This window comes from Tenrec ecaudatus, chromosome 10 (genome assembly GCF_050624435.1).
Source record: "Tenrec ecaudatus isolate mTenEca1 chromosome 10, mTenEca1.hap1, whole genome shotgun sequence".
Lineage (NCBI taxonomy): Eukaryota > Metazoa > Chordata > Mammalia > Afrosoricida > Tenrecidae > Tenrec > Tenrec ecaudatus.
In genome coordinates, this window is record NC_134539.1 from 118,296,833 (window position 1) to 118,310,709 (window position 13,877).

General features: G+C 43.3%; 1 protein-coding gene across 1 annotated transcript in view; it reads right to left on the bottom strand.

Annotated features, from left to right (window-relative positions):
* Positions 1–13,877, bottom strand: part of CCT6B (chaperonin containing TCP1 subunit 6B) — a 39,496-nt gene that overhangs the window by 1,781 nt on the left and 23,838 nt on the right. The window contains exons 8-12 of the mRNA XM_075561394.1: positions 13,553–13,635; positions 13,115–13,211; positions 12,679–12,826; positions 3,538–3,671; positions 1,133–1,235 (exon numbers count right to left, since the gene is read on the bottom strand). Of these exons, the coding sequence (XP_075417509.1) occupies positions 1,133–1,235; positions 3,538–3,671; positions 12,679–12,826; positions 13,115–13,211; positions 13,553–13,635 (565 nt within the window). The remainder of the gene's footprint in view (positions 1–1,132; positions 1,236–3,537; positions 3,672–12,678; positions 12,827–13,114; positions 13,212–13,552; positions 13,636–13,877) is intronic.

A 13,877-nucleotide genomic window follows, 5' to 3' on the forward strand; every position in this document is an offset into this window, starting at 1 on the left:
GATGGTCTTCACTCTTCTTTGCTCTGGACAGGGAGAAGCCAATAGCTGTATCTTAAGTGGACTCTCCAGCTCAGAGCTTCCCTGAGCTCCAGATTCTTACTTGATAGTCTATGAGATGCACTGCCATTATGTTGATTCTGACTCACAGTAGCCCTACATGAGGTTTCTGAGACTGTCAGTCCCACAGGAGCAGAGAGTTTCTTTCTCCCATGGAGTAGCTGGTGGGCTTGAGTTCAGACCTTTAGTTAGCAGCCCGACACTTACCCTGAAGCACCACCAGGGAGCCTTTGGAAGTTGACAGGCACTTTAAACTTTGCCCAGACTGAGTGCTGGGCCTCCCCAGCAGAACTGGCTCTACCCACTATCCTCTCCAATTCTGTTCATGGTAACCCGACCTTCTGCATGCTCAATTGGCACCTATCAGGGAGAGCAGTCGGTGTGAACCTTTTAAACATCACTAGACCATGTCGCAACGCTGTGCAAAATTCCTCCCCACCCCATGAGAGGAAAAGCCCAAGTCCTTAGGCCCACAGACTGGCCCGACGTAACCTAACTATTGTCTCATCTCTTTCCTCCTACGCAAGAGACCCCAGCTTTTCTCCCAGCTGCTTCCTCTCCCCAGGCAACCACATTGCTAACTTCCTCACCTCTTGTTTTAAACAGATGTCTTCTCGATAAGGTGCAGCCTGACCACTCTCTAAAAGGCAACACCCCCCCCCCCCGTGCTAGCTTTCACGATCATCTTTCAACTGCTCTTTATTTTTTTCATAGCACGTGTTACTTCCTAAAATGCTATCCGTTTATTATTTATGCCTGCTTTTCCCACTACAACAGATTTTTGTCTCTTTTGTTCTATAATGAATCCCAGGAGTCATATAATAAGGGCTCAATATTCATTTCTTAAAAGAATAAATATTTTTTAAAATTCAGGAGTCAACTAACCGACTACCGCTGAGTTGATTCTGACTCATCATGACCCTATAGAACAAAGTAAAACTCCATAGGGTTTCCAGGACTGTAAATATTTACCAGGACAGACAGCCTCATCTCGCCTGTGAAACTGTTGAGCTTGAACCTCTGACCTTGGGGTCCCTTTTCTTTATTAAGCAGCTAAATGTCTTCACTTTCTTACCTGTATTCAAATCTATGCCAACAAGTTGTTTTGATTCTGAATGTTCGGCCTGAACTTTTAATAGTGTTTCCTGTGGGTCAAAACCAGAATTCTGAGCAAGAACCTTTAGGAATAAAAAGAATAAGACTGTTAGTGTGGAATATCTTAAACATACATCCTTGAGTACCAGAGCTGACAGCTCAGAAAGGGATGACAGAAAGTCCTGGGTAGAGAAAAAATGTGAGACAAAACTCAGTGATAAGAAATGACCAGACTGACTGGTAAGACCGAGACTGGTGGCCCTTGATCCTTGTTCAGATGGGGGAGTGAACTCAGCTCCTTGGCTCGATTTTCAGGCACACAACAGAAAGGTCGACAGGGAACAATGGCGCTAGGGCGTACCCAGTCCTCAGAGTCATTGACCATTTAAAATCGAGAGGGCGGCGTTTGCTCAAGGACAGAACTGAGGAGACAGGAAGGGGTATGGAAGGAAGAGCGAGCAGAGACTGGAAAACACATACACAGCATGCTGATCAGGGACCTCCTCTTTCTTCTTTTAAGTTATTTCACTCTTAAGCTAAATCAAGCTATTCTTTTAACTATCTGGCAGTGTTTATATTTCATTCATCATTTCTCCTCTATCACATTAAATTCTGAGGCAGATATTAGAGTGTCTCATCTCCAGCTCACTGCATTGATTTCCCTACTTATAAAATATTAAAGATATCAATGACACATGTTTTAAACCAAGAAGGAAATGCCACGCTCCTCTTGTTTCCCGATCCCTCCGGCCTCGGGTCCTCCAGCTGTCCCTAGATGGTCAGCTCCACGAGATGAGAAAGCTGCAGCCTGTGACAGCAGGGATTGAGACGCCTGCACCCCACACAAGGGCCATGTTCCAGTGGTCCCACATTTGATGAGGAACGAGGTTCTATCAAGGTGCATTGTGTCTGGTGGGTTCGATCGCCCCGTATGCATGAGAACGCTGGACAGCCAAGAAGGAAGCGCCAAGACTAATGGATGCACTGGAATGAGGGTGCAGAGGAAGAGTGCCCAAAATACAAACAAATCCATCTTGCAACAAATACCGCAGAGTGCTCCTCAGAGGCAAGGGTCACAAGACTTAGTCTCACGTACTCGGGACAAATTTTCAGAGTAGACCAGTCCCTGAGAAGGACATCATGCGGAAAGCAGAGGGGCAGTGAAAAAGAGGAAGGCCCTTACCGAGATGGACTAACACAGTAGCTGCAACAACGGACTCAGACATAAGAACTGGGAGGATGGATGGCACAGGACCAGGTGATGTTTTGTTCTGTGGTATATAAGGTCGTTATGAGTTGGAAACAACTTCATGGCATCTAACAATGCCATAAGATCATGGCGCACTGGTGGCATGATGTATTATGCACTGGACTGCTGACCACTAGCCCCACCTCCAGAGCAAAATGAATCTGTCTGCTCCTCTGAAGATTTACCGTCTCAGAAACCCAAAGGAGCCATTCTGCTCTGACCAATAGGCTTGCTAAGGGTCGGCATTGACTGGCTGTCTGTGAGGCTTTATAGGATCATTCACAAAGAGCCCACAGTTATGGGTCATTTGGCAATTATGAAGAGGGAAACTTTGCTGGGATTATTAGCAATGCTTCGATTCGTAGCAGCACTCCCTGCCACAAAGTTGATTCTGACTCATAATGACCCTCTAGGGAGGGGTAAACCTGCCCCTGTGAGTTTCCAAGACTGTGAACTGGTGGTTTTAAACTGCTGACCTTGGATTAGCAGCCCAATGCATAACCGCCGTACCTCCAGCTCCTTTGAATTCAAAACAGCATATTTGGAAGACATTTTCTGTATTTCTAAGTAGTTCACAACCAGATTAAGCAAATGAAAAAACAGCAACAACAAAGGAACCACATTTCTCTGCCCTTCTGCTGTCACATAGCGGGGGGTAGGGGGACCAAGTTTCTCTCCTTTCTATGGGAATTCTAGTGACTTTAACAAATACAAGCTCATATTTGGGAGTTCTACAACAGCCTGACCTTTCACAACTTAAAATGACAACACTCTGGATACCGCCGACAAATAAAGGTCTACCCTTAAAATCTAATTTTTATGTCTAAACTGTTTCTTCATGACTACTTAATCATGACCCATTTCTAAAGGAAACCTGTGGGGCTCCTTTCAAGAAGCATGCTTCAGAGGAAGAAGCAAGGGGATGAGCTAGCTATTTCATGAAGCTTCTGCAAGGATTCCCAACTTTGATCACAAAAGTGTCCCTGTTTTTACTGTAAAACACATCAAGAGGAAAACTGCACGAGGACCCTCAAATAAGATCCTGTCTTTCTCCCTGCTGTTAAACAACAGGCGATTTGTAATCTTAGCCCTTTATGTCTCCCCACTTGCACCTCTGGCCATTAGCGTAGTTGTACCTTAGGAATGATGAGCAAGGCATCAGCAAAAGCTTGGACTCCCAGACGGGCTCTCCCTTTTACAATGAACTTGTAGGCAGCAAGACTTTCGGCCATTGCCACTTCAACGGCACCAGCCCCTGGAACCACACAGCCTTTGGGGAAGAAAAATGACTCTCACACATGCACATACACGCACAAAGAAAAAGACTTAAAAAGCAATTTGCTATTCAAGTGTGTTATATTATGTTGCCTTCCTTGAAAACGAATTTAACTCTATGTAGAAATCAAGTGAGTTTCTGAGCTCCGTGGTTATTCACTTGTCTTGTGAAGCGCCCTAAAGTTACATGCCACAAAATAATTACGCCCCGTTTGGGCAACTGGGCTCTAAATGTTTACTTTGTTTATCCTCCAGTTAATAAGAACAGACATTTCTGAAAGCCAAAATAGACAACACTTCAGAAACAGTAACAGGAGTAACAATTTCCTGGGGGTTTAGGAGGGGACGGGAGGAGCTGATATCAATGATGACTGTATAACCCACTCAAGGGGAACGAATAACAGAGTTGCAAGTGAATGGATACATTGCATAGTGCAATATATATATATGGAAAAAATAATATATTATAATAATAATACTAAGGGCTTCTAATGGGTAGAGCAGGGGAGGGAGTGGATAAAGGGGAGTTGATATCAAAGAGTTCAAGAAAAAGTATTTTGAAACAGATAGTGGTAGCTATTGTAAAATTATGCTTGATCTAACTGAATTGTGGACTGTTAAAATATCTGTAAGAGTTCCCAATAAAATGATTAAAAAATTAACTTTTAAAAAGAATATAGTCAAGAAAAAAAAGAATAGACATTTCTTCCACTTTATTTTACTCCTTTATGGTTATGCTTAAGAGGTTCTAATAGTATCAGCTTTGAACATTTTTCAGGCCAAGATAATTAAGCCATAGTTTCTTATATACTAGGGGGTACCCCACCCCACCCCACAACCCCAAAATGGAATCCCAAAAAAAAACTATGTATTTAGTTTTTTTTACAAAATAACCTTATCACCTTCAAAGTACTCTACATTACACTTAATACATTTGTCAAATCTACAATTCTATTCTTGGAAGCATTTTTCAAACTCATCTGTTTGGATGACTGACAGCACCTCCCTCATTTTTTTCTTCGCCTTTTCTACATCATCAAATTGCTGTCCTTTCATGTCCCTCTTCATTTGCAGAACCAAAAAAGCCACCTGAAGCTAGGTCAGGTGAATAAGGTACATGGGGTAAAAGAGGCATGTTATTTTTTGCCCCAAACTGACCCACTGAGATGGCTGCATCGTAGTGGTAAGAAAACCAGCCCCCTGTCTGCCACAAATCAGACTTTTTGTCACACGCTGTTACTCAATCTTTTCAGAACCTCTAAAGAGAAAGCTTGACTAACAGTGTGACCTGGAGGAGCAAACTCCAAATGCACTGTGAGTAGACATTTCCATCCATTCACGAAGCTGACAGACATCCAGAATGAGGTTTGTCCTCAATCAACATTTCACCTCTTTTGAAATCAGAAAATCACTCACACACTTGAGTTTTTCCCATAGCACTGTCCTTGTAAGCTGTGTTCAACATCACAAGTTTCTGCACATTTTCCCCGAGCAGGAAACAAAATTTCACAGCCGCACACTGTTCTCTTAAATCAGCCGTCACAAAAAAACGAGGTTCAAGCGAAACTGCTTTTATGGAAAAATTCACTATGATCAGAGAGAAACTTCTCAGGTGACATCATGAGCGCACTAATTCAGAGTGAGTGAGTCGAAGCTTTCTTAGTGGGGGGAAATGTGGAGTGCAAAAGCTCTGCCCAGGACAATTCCAGCTTTTGGGGGGAGGGGGGTACTCCCTCCTAGAATTCTCAGAACTCAGTGAACGATTTCTTTCTATACTGGAAAAGAACCCGGACTTCAAACTGAGAATAATGTTAGTATCTATCCTAAAGCAAAAATCTGGTTAAACACATAAATGTGTTCAATCATGATGTGACTTTTGTACCAGCTTGTGTGGTTTTGTAAAACAGGATGACTCGTCCTTGAGCCTGAAAACTCCTTTAGAATCACTCATCTTCAAAGCTCAACAGCACAGAGTCTCTCCCCGGGTCCCACGGCATTTTCCCACCACCATCCAGCTTCTCTGCTTCACTTCTCAGGATGACTGCGCACCAGAGTTGACAACCGACAGGGTAATCCTAGCTATCACCTCCCAATCACACTTAAAATGCTTACAGTTTTTTTAAAATTTTTTTTTAAAAAGCAAAAGTGGCATAGGGAAAAAAGCTACTGTATACAAACATTTTAGGGGTGAAGACGGGGTAGTATGGAAGAGACCAGACCAAAACCAGGGATGTACATGGTAGACAATGGTGGAGGAGGTGGGGAAAGGAAAACAAAAGGATGAATACAAGGAAGAAAAGGGTAGTGGGGTCATGGGGCATTAATCCACCCAAGGAGAGGGTATTGTTTATATCTCCACAGGGAAAGTGGGACCAGACTTCAACCCAGTGTCACAAGGTGTAAACGCAATATCCCGGCGTGGAGGAGGGAACCGGTGGAGAGGTCTGGGAGGCTGGCCCCAGCACCATAAATTAAGTGGATTCCTGCCCCTCCCCCGAAAAGAATTTGTTCCAAAGGACGACATTGACTCTGCAGCTCTGGGAGATGGACATATTTGATCAGAGCACACGGGAGCAGATGAAGGGGCAGGAGGAAAGAGTGGAGCACAGCCTGGCCCACCAGGCCGTGATGATGATGTTCCTGAGTAGAGCAGCCAGTCCACAGAGAGAACAACATGGCTGGCCCCACTATGAGACATGATGCCCCTCAGTGACTAAGGGCGATACAGGGGACAGCACCGGAGACACAGTGTGGGAATTGCACCTGACCTGATCCCACCACACCGAGGCAAATCACTGGGGGAGTGCAGCGGAACAGCAAGGGAATGGAGTGGCAAGGTCCCCAGGGAATGCTGAAAGTGGACTTTGGGGCCAGGGCGTGGTGCCCCAACAGACTGGACTGGAAAACGCTCCTAAGGGCCAGCAAACGATCCCTGAACTAACTACAAGCTTTTCTCTTGTGAACTGTTTTGTTCTGTTCTTTTTCAGTGGTTTGTTTTTGTTGTTTTGTTGTCTGGTTGTATACTGTTGCTTTGTTTTCCTCTGTCTAGTTTTCGTGCATGTTAGTGACTCCACAGGTCTGTCTGAATAGGACAGGCTGGATGAACTATCTGGAGGAAAAACAACGGGACCGACAGTTCTGGGGGGACTTGGGGTGGGGGGGTAGGGGGGGTAAGGAAGTGGTGTTAACAAACCCAGGGACAAGGGAAAAACATGGGACCCCAAATGGTAGAGAAGGGGGAGTGGCAGGCCTGGTGGGAAATGATCAAGGGTAAGGTTGCTTAGAGAAGAGGTATACTCTAGCCCAGGTGGCGATGAAGCATGGTAGTAGGGCAGGAGGAAAGTCAAGGGAGATGGAGGAAAGAGCTAGGAGTCAAAGGGCATTCATGGAGGTCTAGACAAAGACATGTACATGCAAATATAAATAGGAGGATGGGGAAATATATCTATGTGTCTATATTTATAGGTCAAGTATTAAGGTGGCGGAAGGACCTTGGGCCTTTACTCAAACACTCCCTCAATGCATGAATACCTTCTTTTATTAAATTGGAACTCTATGATGCTCACTCTCCCGACACAACGGCTGGAGCCAAAGTGGGTGAACAAGTAAATGTGGTGAAGAAAGCTGATGGTGCCCGGCTATCAAAAGAGATAGTGACTGGGGTCTTAAAGGCTTGAAGATAAACAAGCGGCCATCTAGCTCAGAAGCAACAAAGTCCACATGGAAGAACACACCAGCCTGTGTGATCGAGTGGTCCCAAAGGGATCAGTTACCAGGCATCAAAGAACAAAAAATCATATCATTGACTGCACACCTCCATGATAGGATCGCTGAAGACAAATGGGTGCATAAGCAAATGTGGTGAAGAAAGCTGATGGTGCCCGGCTATCAAAAGAGATAGTGTCTGGGGTCTTAAAGGCTTGAAGGTGAACAAGCGGCCATCTAGCTCAGAAGCAAATAAGCCCACATGGAAGAAGCACACCAGCCAGTGCGATCACGAGGTGCCCAAGGGACCAGGTATAAGGCATCATGCAAAAAAAAAAAAAGATATAAGTGTGTGTATGTATGTGTATATATGTGTATATGTATATATGTATGTATATATATATAATATTAAATGAAGGGGGAAGTGCGGAGTGGAGACCCAAGGCCCAAGTGTCGACCAATGGAGATCCCCTCATAGAGGGGTTTAGGAGAGGAGATGGGTTAATTAGGGTGTGAGGTAGTATCGATGAAGAACACAGCTTTCCCCCAGATCCTGGATGCTTCCTCCCCCCAACTACCATGATCCGAATTCTACCTTGCAGGGCTAGATAGGACAGAGGCTGTACACTGGTACATATGAGGGTTGGAGGTACAGGGAATCCAGGGTGGATGATACCTTCAGGACCAACGGTGTGAGGGATGATGCTGGGAGAGTGGAGGGTGAGTGGGTTGGAAAGGGGGAACTGATTACAAGGATCCACATGTGACCTCTTCCCTGGGAGAGGGACAGCAGAGAAGGGGGGAAGGGAGACTCCGGATAGGGCAAGATATGACAAAACAACGATGTATAAATTACCAAGGGCATATGAGGGAGGGGGGAATGGGGAGGGAGGGGGAAAAAAAAACGAGGACCTGATGCAAGGGGCTTAAGTGGAGAGCAAAAGCCTTGAGAATGATTGGGGCAGGGAATGTATGGATGTGCTTTATACAACTGATGTATGTATATGTATGGATTGTGGTAAAAGTTGTATGAGTCCCTAATAAAATGTAAAAGAAGAAAAGAGAAAAAAATGATTAGGGCAAAGACTGTACAGATGTGCTTTATACAATTGATGTATGTATATGTATGAACTGTGAAAAGAATTGTATGAGCCCCAATAAATTGTTAAAATAAAAATAAATAAATAATTGCAAAAAAAATGCTTACAGTTCCTTGTGAAATATGGAACACATGTTTTAATATTTGTAAGGTATAAATATAAACAATAATAAAACAAGCACGTACCAACCATCCAGCTTAAGAAACAACATTGCTAAAAAACCTCTCTGGTCCCATTCCCCTGTGAAAACACCCTAGATCAACATTCGTGAGATGCCACCAAAGTGGTACTTAAGAGATGTGTAAACCACTAACTATCTATGTTAGAGACGACGGTCTCAAACAAAGAACCTCAGCTCCCACCTTTCGAGGCCCAGAAGGAAGAGCCAGTGAAATCATGCAGTGGCCAGTCCTGGTGCCCGAGTGACTCCTCGGGCCCCGGAAGGGCACACGGCCAGAGCCCTGAAGACATGGGCAACACCCTTAAATACAGACTCATTTCCCACTCCACCTTCACCAGTCAAGCAACTGCCAAGTACAAAGGCCCCATATCCCACAACCAGGGAAACAAAAGCAGTGTTGCCCCACAAACGGATGGAAGGAAGCAATGGTGCAGGCAGAGGCAGTGGCTGTGGCGATAGCTAAGAGTCAGAAGAAGTGGGAAGAAACGCCTGGAAAAGGAGAAAAACCAGCTAGTTGCAACTGCACTCACGTCTTCAGAAAACAGCAGAAGCAGCCAAGGAGCGTGAGGAGACAGGACAGCGGCCCCAAAAGGAGAAACAGCAGAGACCCCAGGCTCCACAGGAAAATGGAGTGTATGACCTATCTCACCGTCCAAACTCAAGAAGAAAAAACATCTTTCCCAAGGAGTAGTTGGAATGATCTTGAAGGGGTGGCTGTCCCCAAGAGGAAGAAAGATCAAAGTCTCTCCCTGAGGAAGAACCAGCTGGTGGTCCGTATGATCATCTCAGCAGATATAGTGAAAGGCATCAAACCACCTCCAGCAGCCATGCTTATTAAACAGAACGCCCAGCAAAGAGAAATAGTAGAGAATTCCCTCAATCTAAAATTGACTCGATGGCAGTAAGTTTGTTTTGGGTCCAGACGAGGAGCAGACTCCCAAGAAGGATTAGCCACGGACAACCTGAAGGACAGCAATGGAACCTTGTTAGCAAGAATGCTGGCGGATGAGCCCCTGGGGTAGAAGGCATCGAGTTAAGGCTGTTGGTATGGATTTGCCTGTTCTGAGCATTTCACAGAAATGGAACTATATAAGCGACTTATTGTTTCTGGTTTCTTTACATAACAATGTTTCTGAGGTTCAAATTTGTTCTAAGGCACCAGTCATTTTACCTACCACTTACATCATCATATCAATGTCAACACAGTAAAACAAGCACTGTTATTAATAAGATAAGACAAAACCGTTTTGACTCAGGGACTCCTGAGATTATGTATGTATCAATGCCTCAAGTGTCAATAATCAATTCCTTTTGATGGTCAACTAACACTGTTTTTAATGAATATAACACATTTTGTTTATTCATCAGCTAATAGACATTTATACTGTTTCCATATTTTTGTATTATAATATTTCGTTTGGGGTGAAAATTTTGTATACATACTATTCAGTGACATTGATTACATTTTCACAACACTTTCTCATTTCTGTTCCAGTTGTCCCATGAATCTAGCTTCTTCCCCTCCACCCCCCTTACCTCCTCACCTTCGCTTCTGGGTAAATGTCGACTGCAGGGTTGCTATGGATTGGCACAGACCCCGCGGCAGTGAGTGAGTTCACTAAAGGACGGAGCACAGTACTCATGGTGGCACGATTTTACTGCACAATCTGTCACTTACCTGGAAGGTGGCCTCTGGGAGTGGTAACAGTACAAAGTTTACAGGGTGTCTCAATAGTCTCAGGGGTTCCCCCTCGTCTCTACGAGCCCTCTAAGCCTGGCCTGTTAAACAACTTGAATTTTGTTCTGTGCTTTCCTCCCATTCTATTATCTACTGTGTCCCCGGTGAGAACTCGCAATCAGGGTAGCTTGACACCATCTAGTTCGTCTGGTCTCCAGGTAGCTAATAGTCCTGTCGACTACTTTCTTCTTCTTTGAGTGATTGATTTGCTTCTTTCTCTTCGGCTTCAGATGAATAAAGACCAGAAGTTGGTTCCAAGATGATGCCACCCAAGTTTTTAAGAGCCCAGACTCTACTAACCAAAGTAGAGTGTAGAACACAAAGTTTATGAACTATGTTATACAAATTGACCAACTTGTCCCACGAGACAATGGTGCCTTCCTCTCGTTGGTTCTTAAGAATAATGCTGTTATGAACATTAATATACAAGATTTTATATGAATCTTTTAAAAATCATTTTATTGGAGGCTCTTACAGCTCTTATCACAATACATTCATATATTCATACCTTACCAGCATCATTTTCTTTTTTTTTTAATTTCATGATTTTGTAACTTTTTTTTACATTTTATTAGGGACTCATACAACTCTTACCACAATCCATACATATATATATCAATTGTATAAAGCACATCCATACATTCCCTGCCCCAATCATTCTCAAAGCATTTGCTCTCCACTTAAGCCCTTTGCATCAGGTCCTCTTTTTTTTCCCCTCCCTCCCCGCTCCCCCCTCCCTCATGAGCCCTTGGTAATTTATACATTGTTATTTTGTCATATCTTGCCCTATCCGGAGTCTCCCTTCCCCTCCCTTCTCTGCCGTCCATCTCCCAGGGAGGAGGTCACATGTGGATCCCTGTAATCGGTTCCCCCTTTCCAACCCACTCGCCCTCTACTCTCCCAGCATCGCCCCTCACACCCCTGACCATCATCATTTTCAAAACATTTTCTTTCTACTTGAGCTCTTGGTATCAGCTCATTTTCCCCTCTCCCACCATCCCTCCCTCATGAACCCTTGATCATTGTTTTTCATGTCTTAACACTAACCACTGTTCTCCCTTCACCCACTTTTCTGTTGTCTATCCCCCTGGGAGGGGGTTATATGTTGATCATTGTGATCGGTTTCCCCTTTTTCCCTCTACCTTCGCCCTACCCTCCGGGTATTGCTTCTCTCATTATTGATCCTGAGGCGTTTATCTGTCCTGGATTCCCTGTGTTGTGAGCTCTTATCTGGACCAGTGCACACCCTGTGGTCTACCCAGATTGGTCTAGCCAGATCTGTAAGGTAGAATTGGGGTCATGATAGTGGGGCGGGCAGTGGGATGGGGAGGAAGGATTAAAGAAGTAGAGGAAAGTTGTGTGTTTCATCGGTGCTGCACTGCCCCCTGTCTAACTTGTCTCTTCCTTGTGACCCATCTGTTATGGGATGTCCAATTGTCTACAGATGGGTTGGATCCACACTCCACCCCCTCCCCTCATTCACATAAATATGATTTTTTGTTCTGGATCTTTGATGCGATATCTGATCCCATCAATACCTCGTGATCACACAGGCTGGTGTGCTTCTTACATGTGAGCTGTGTTGCTTCTCAGCTAGATGACTATGTGAATATATTTTTTCAACTCTCTTAGGTATATACCCAAAAGTAAAATTAAGCAGTTATATGGTGACTCTGTGTCTAACTTTTGAAAGAACTGTTCTCCAAGGCTGATGCATCATTCTATGTTCCCACTAGCAAGAAGTGAGGGGTTCCCATTAGTCCACATCCTTGGCATCATGGTCGTCATGAAGCGCTATCTCTGTGCTTCTGAGTTGCATTTCCCTAATGAATAATGATATTGAGCATGTCTTCATGTGCTTACTATTCTATTCTAAATATGTGTATTTTACTGAGTTATTCACCCTAACTCCTTTTTAGAAATTAAAAAAAATAATTATCGATAAATAAACTCGGCCCTAAGGTAATGTGATACTTGCCAGCTGATGTTAGTTCATTTTTGGAAGTTTTAAGAATACATTTCTAAAACTAAAGAGACACTGTAGTATCAACCTAAATGTGTTTTGGTTTGTTTTTTTTAAGTCTTGAACAGCAGTTCATTTAAAAACTATTAAGAATGTCCCGAAGGATAAACCTCACAATCCACACTACAAATCATCCAAAGTGAAACGAGAGACTAGTGATCACTCCTGCCTCTTCAACTATTACACATCTCATGGTAGGCTTATTATTACATAGGAAAGATGTGACATTGACAGCCATCACAAAAGAGAGCTTACCATCTTCAATGGCGTTTTTGACGGCCCGAAGCCCATCTCTTAGGGCATCCTTGATCTGTGTGAGGGTGTGCTTATTGGGTCCTTTCACCAACAAGGTGACAGAGCGAGGGTTAACACAGTCCTCAATAAAAGTAAACTTTTCATCACCCTAAAGGATAACACGAGAAGATAGGCCTTGAATATTTAACCTAATTATGAAAGACTAAGTTAATGAGAATCCAGTCTTCAGGTGAGCCCTTTTTGATAAAGCATAGCCAACGCTATGTTAAATGTAGTCAAGTTATATTTGAACTCATGACAAACAGGTAGAACAAATTGTAAAGTCGATCTATGAATCATTCGGACTTCAAAATGAAAAGCCAAAGTTAAACATTTCAGTGTTTACAATGTGAACATTCAGTGTTCACTTTATAAGCACTGTTGACAGGATACTCACTAGTGTGCACTCATATACAAGACCAGCAAATCCCAAGCAATCCGGAGTGAGGTCCTCAAAGGAATTCACAGCCGTTCCACCACAAGCAAGACACAATCTGAAATCACACATGTCACCGTAGTTTGGGTTAGGGCGAACATAAAGATTTAACTTCTTAAAATGGAAAATGGCTAACTCAGGAAACAGCACTGTCACAATGTTTCCAAAATCTGCTGAAAGAAGATGACAACCTTCCTCATACTTCAAGCAAATTCTGAGTTAGGTTCTCAACCTTGATCTTCGGCAGTTAGATTATTTTCTGAAATTAAGAACACAATTTGGAATTTTCACACTACTTTGCTCAGCAAGATTTACAAATATGCTAAAAGAAATACACATGGAATAGTTTCAGCTTAATTTTTCAAAAAACTTAGGATACATAGCTATTTGCAAGCTCACCTTTCCATGTTTCTTCTCTTTGCTCTGCGGAGAGCTACTATGCCATGCTGTGCAAGCGCATCTAAGGAAAGTGGATCAATTCCCTGTAATCAAATTAGCATAAAAGTTACAAGTACATTTTAGCCAGAGAGTTCTCAAACTCTTTGGTCTTAGTATCACTTTACACATAAAAAAATTCAACAAAGTGCTTTTGTTTATGTCAGTTATATCAATCATTATTTCTCATATGAAAAATGAAAAGACATTTTTAAAGTGATCCCTAATCCATTTAAAGACATTAGCAATTCTGTTTCCTGTTAGCATAAATAGCATCTCTAATAAAAAT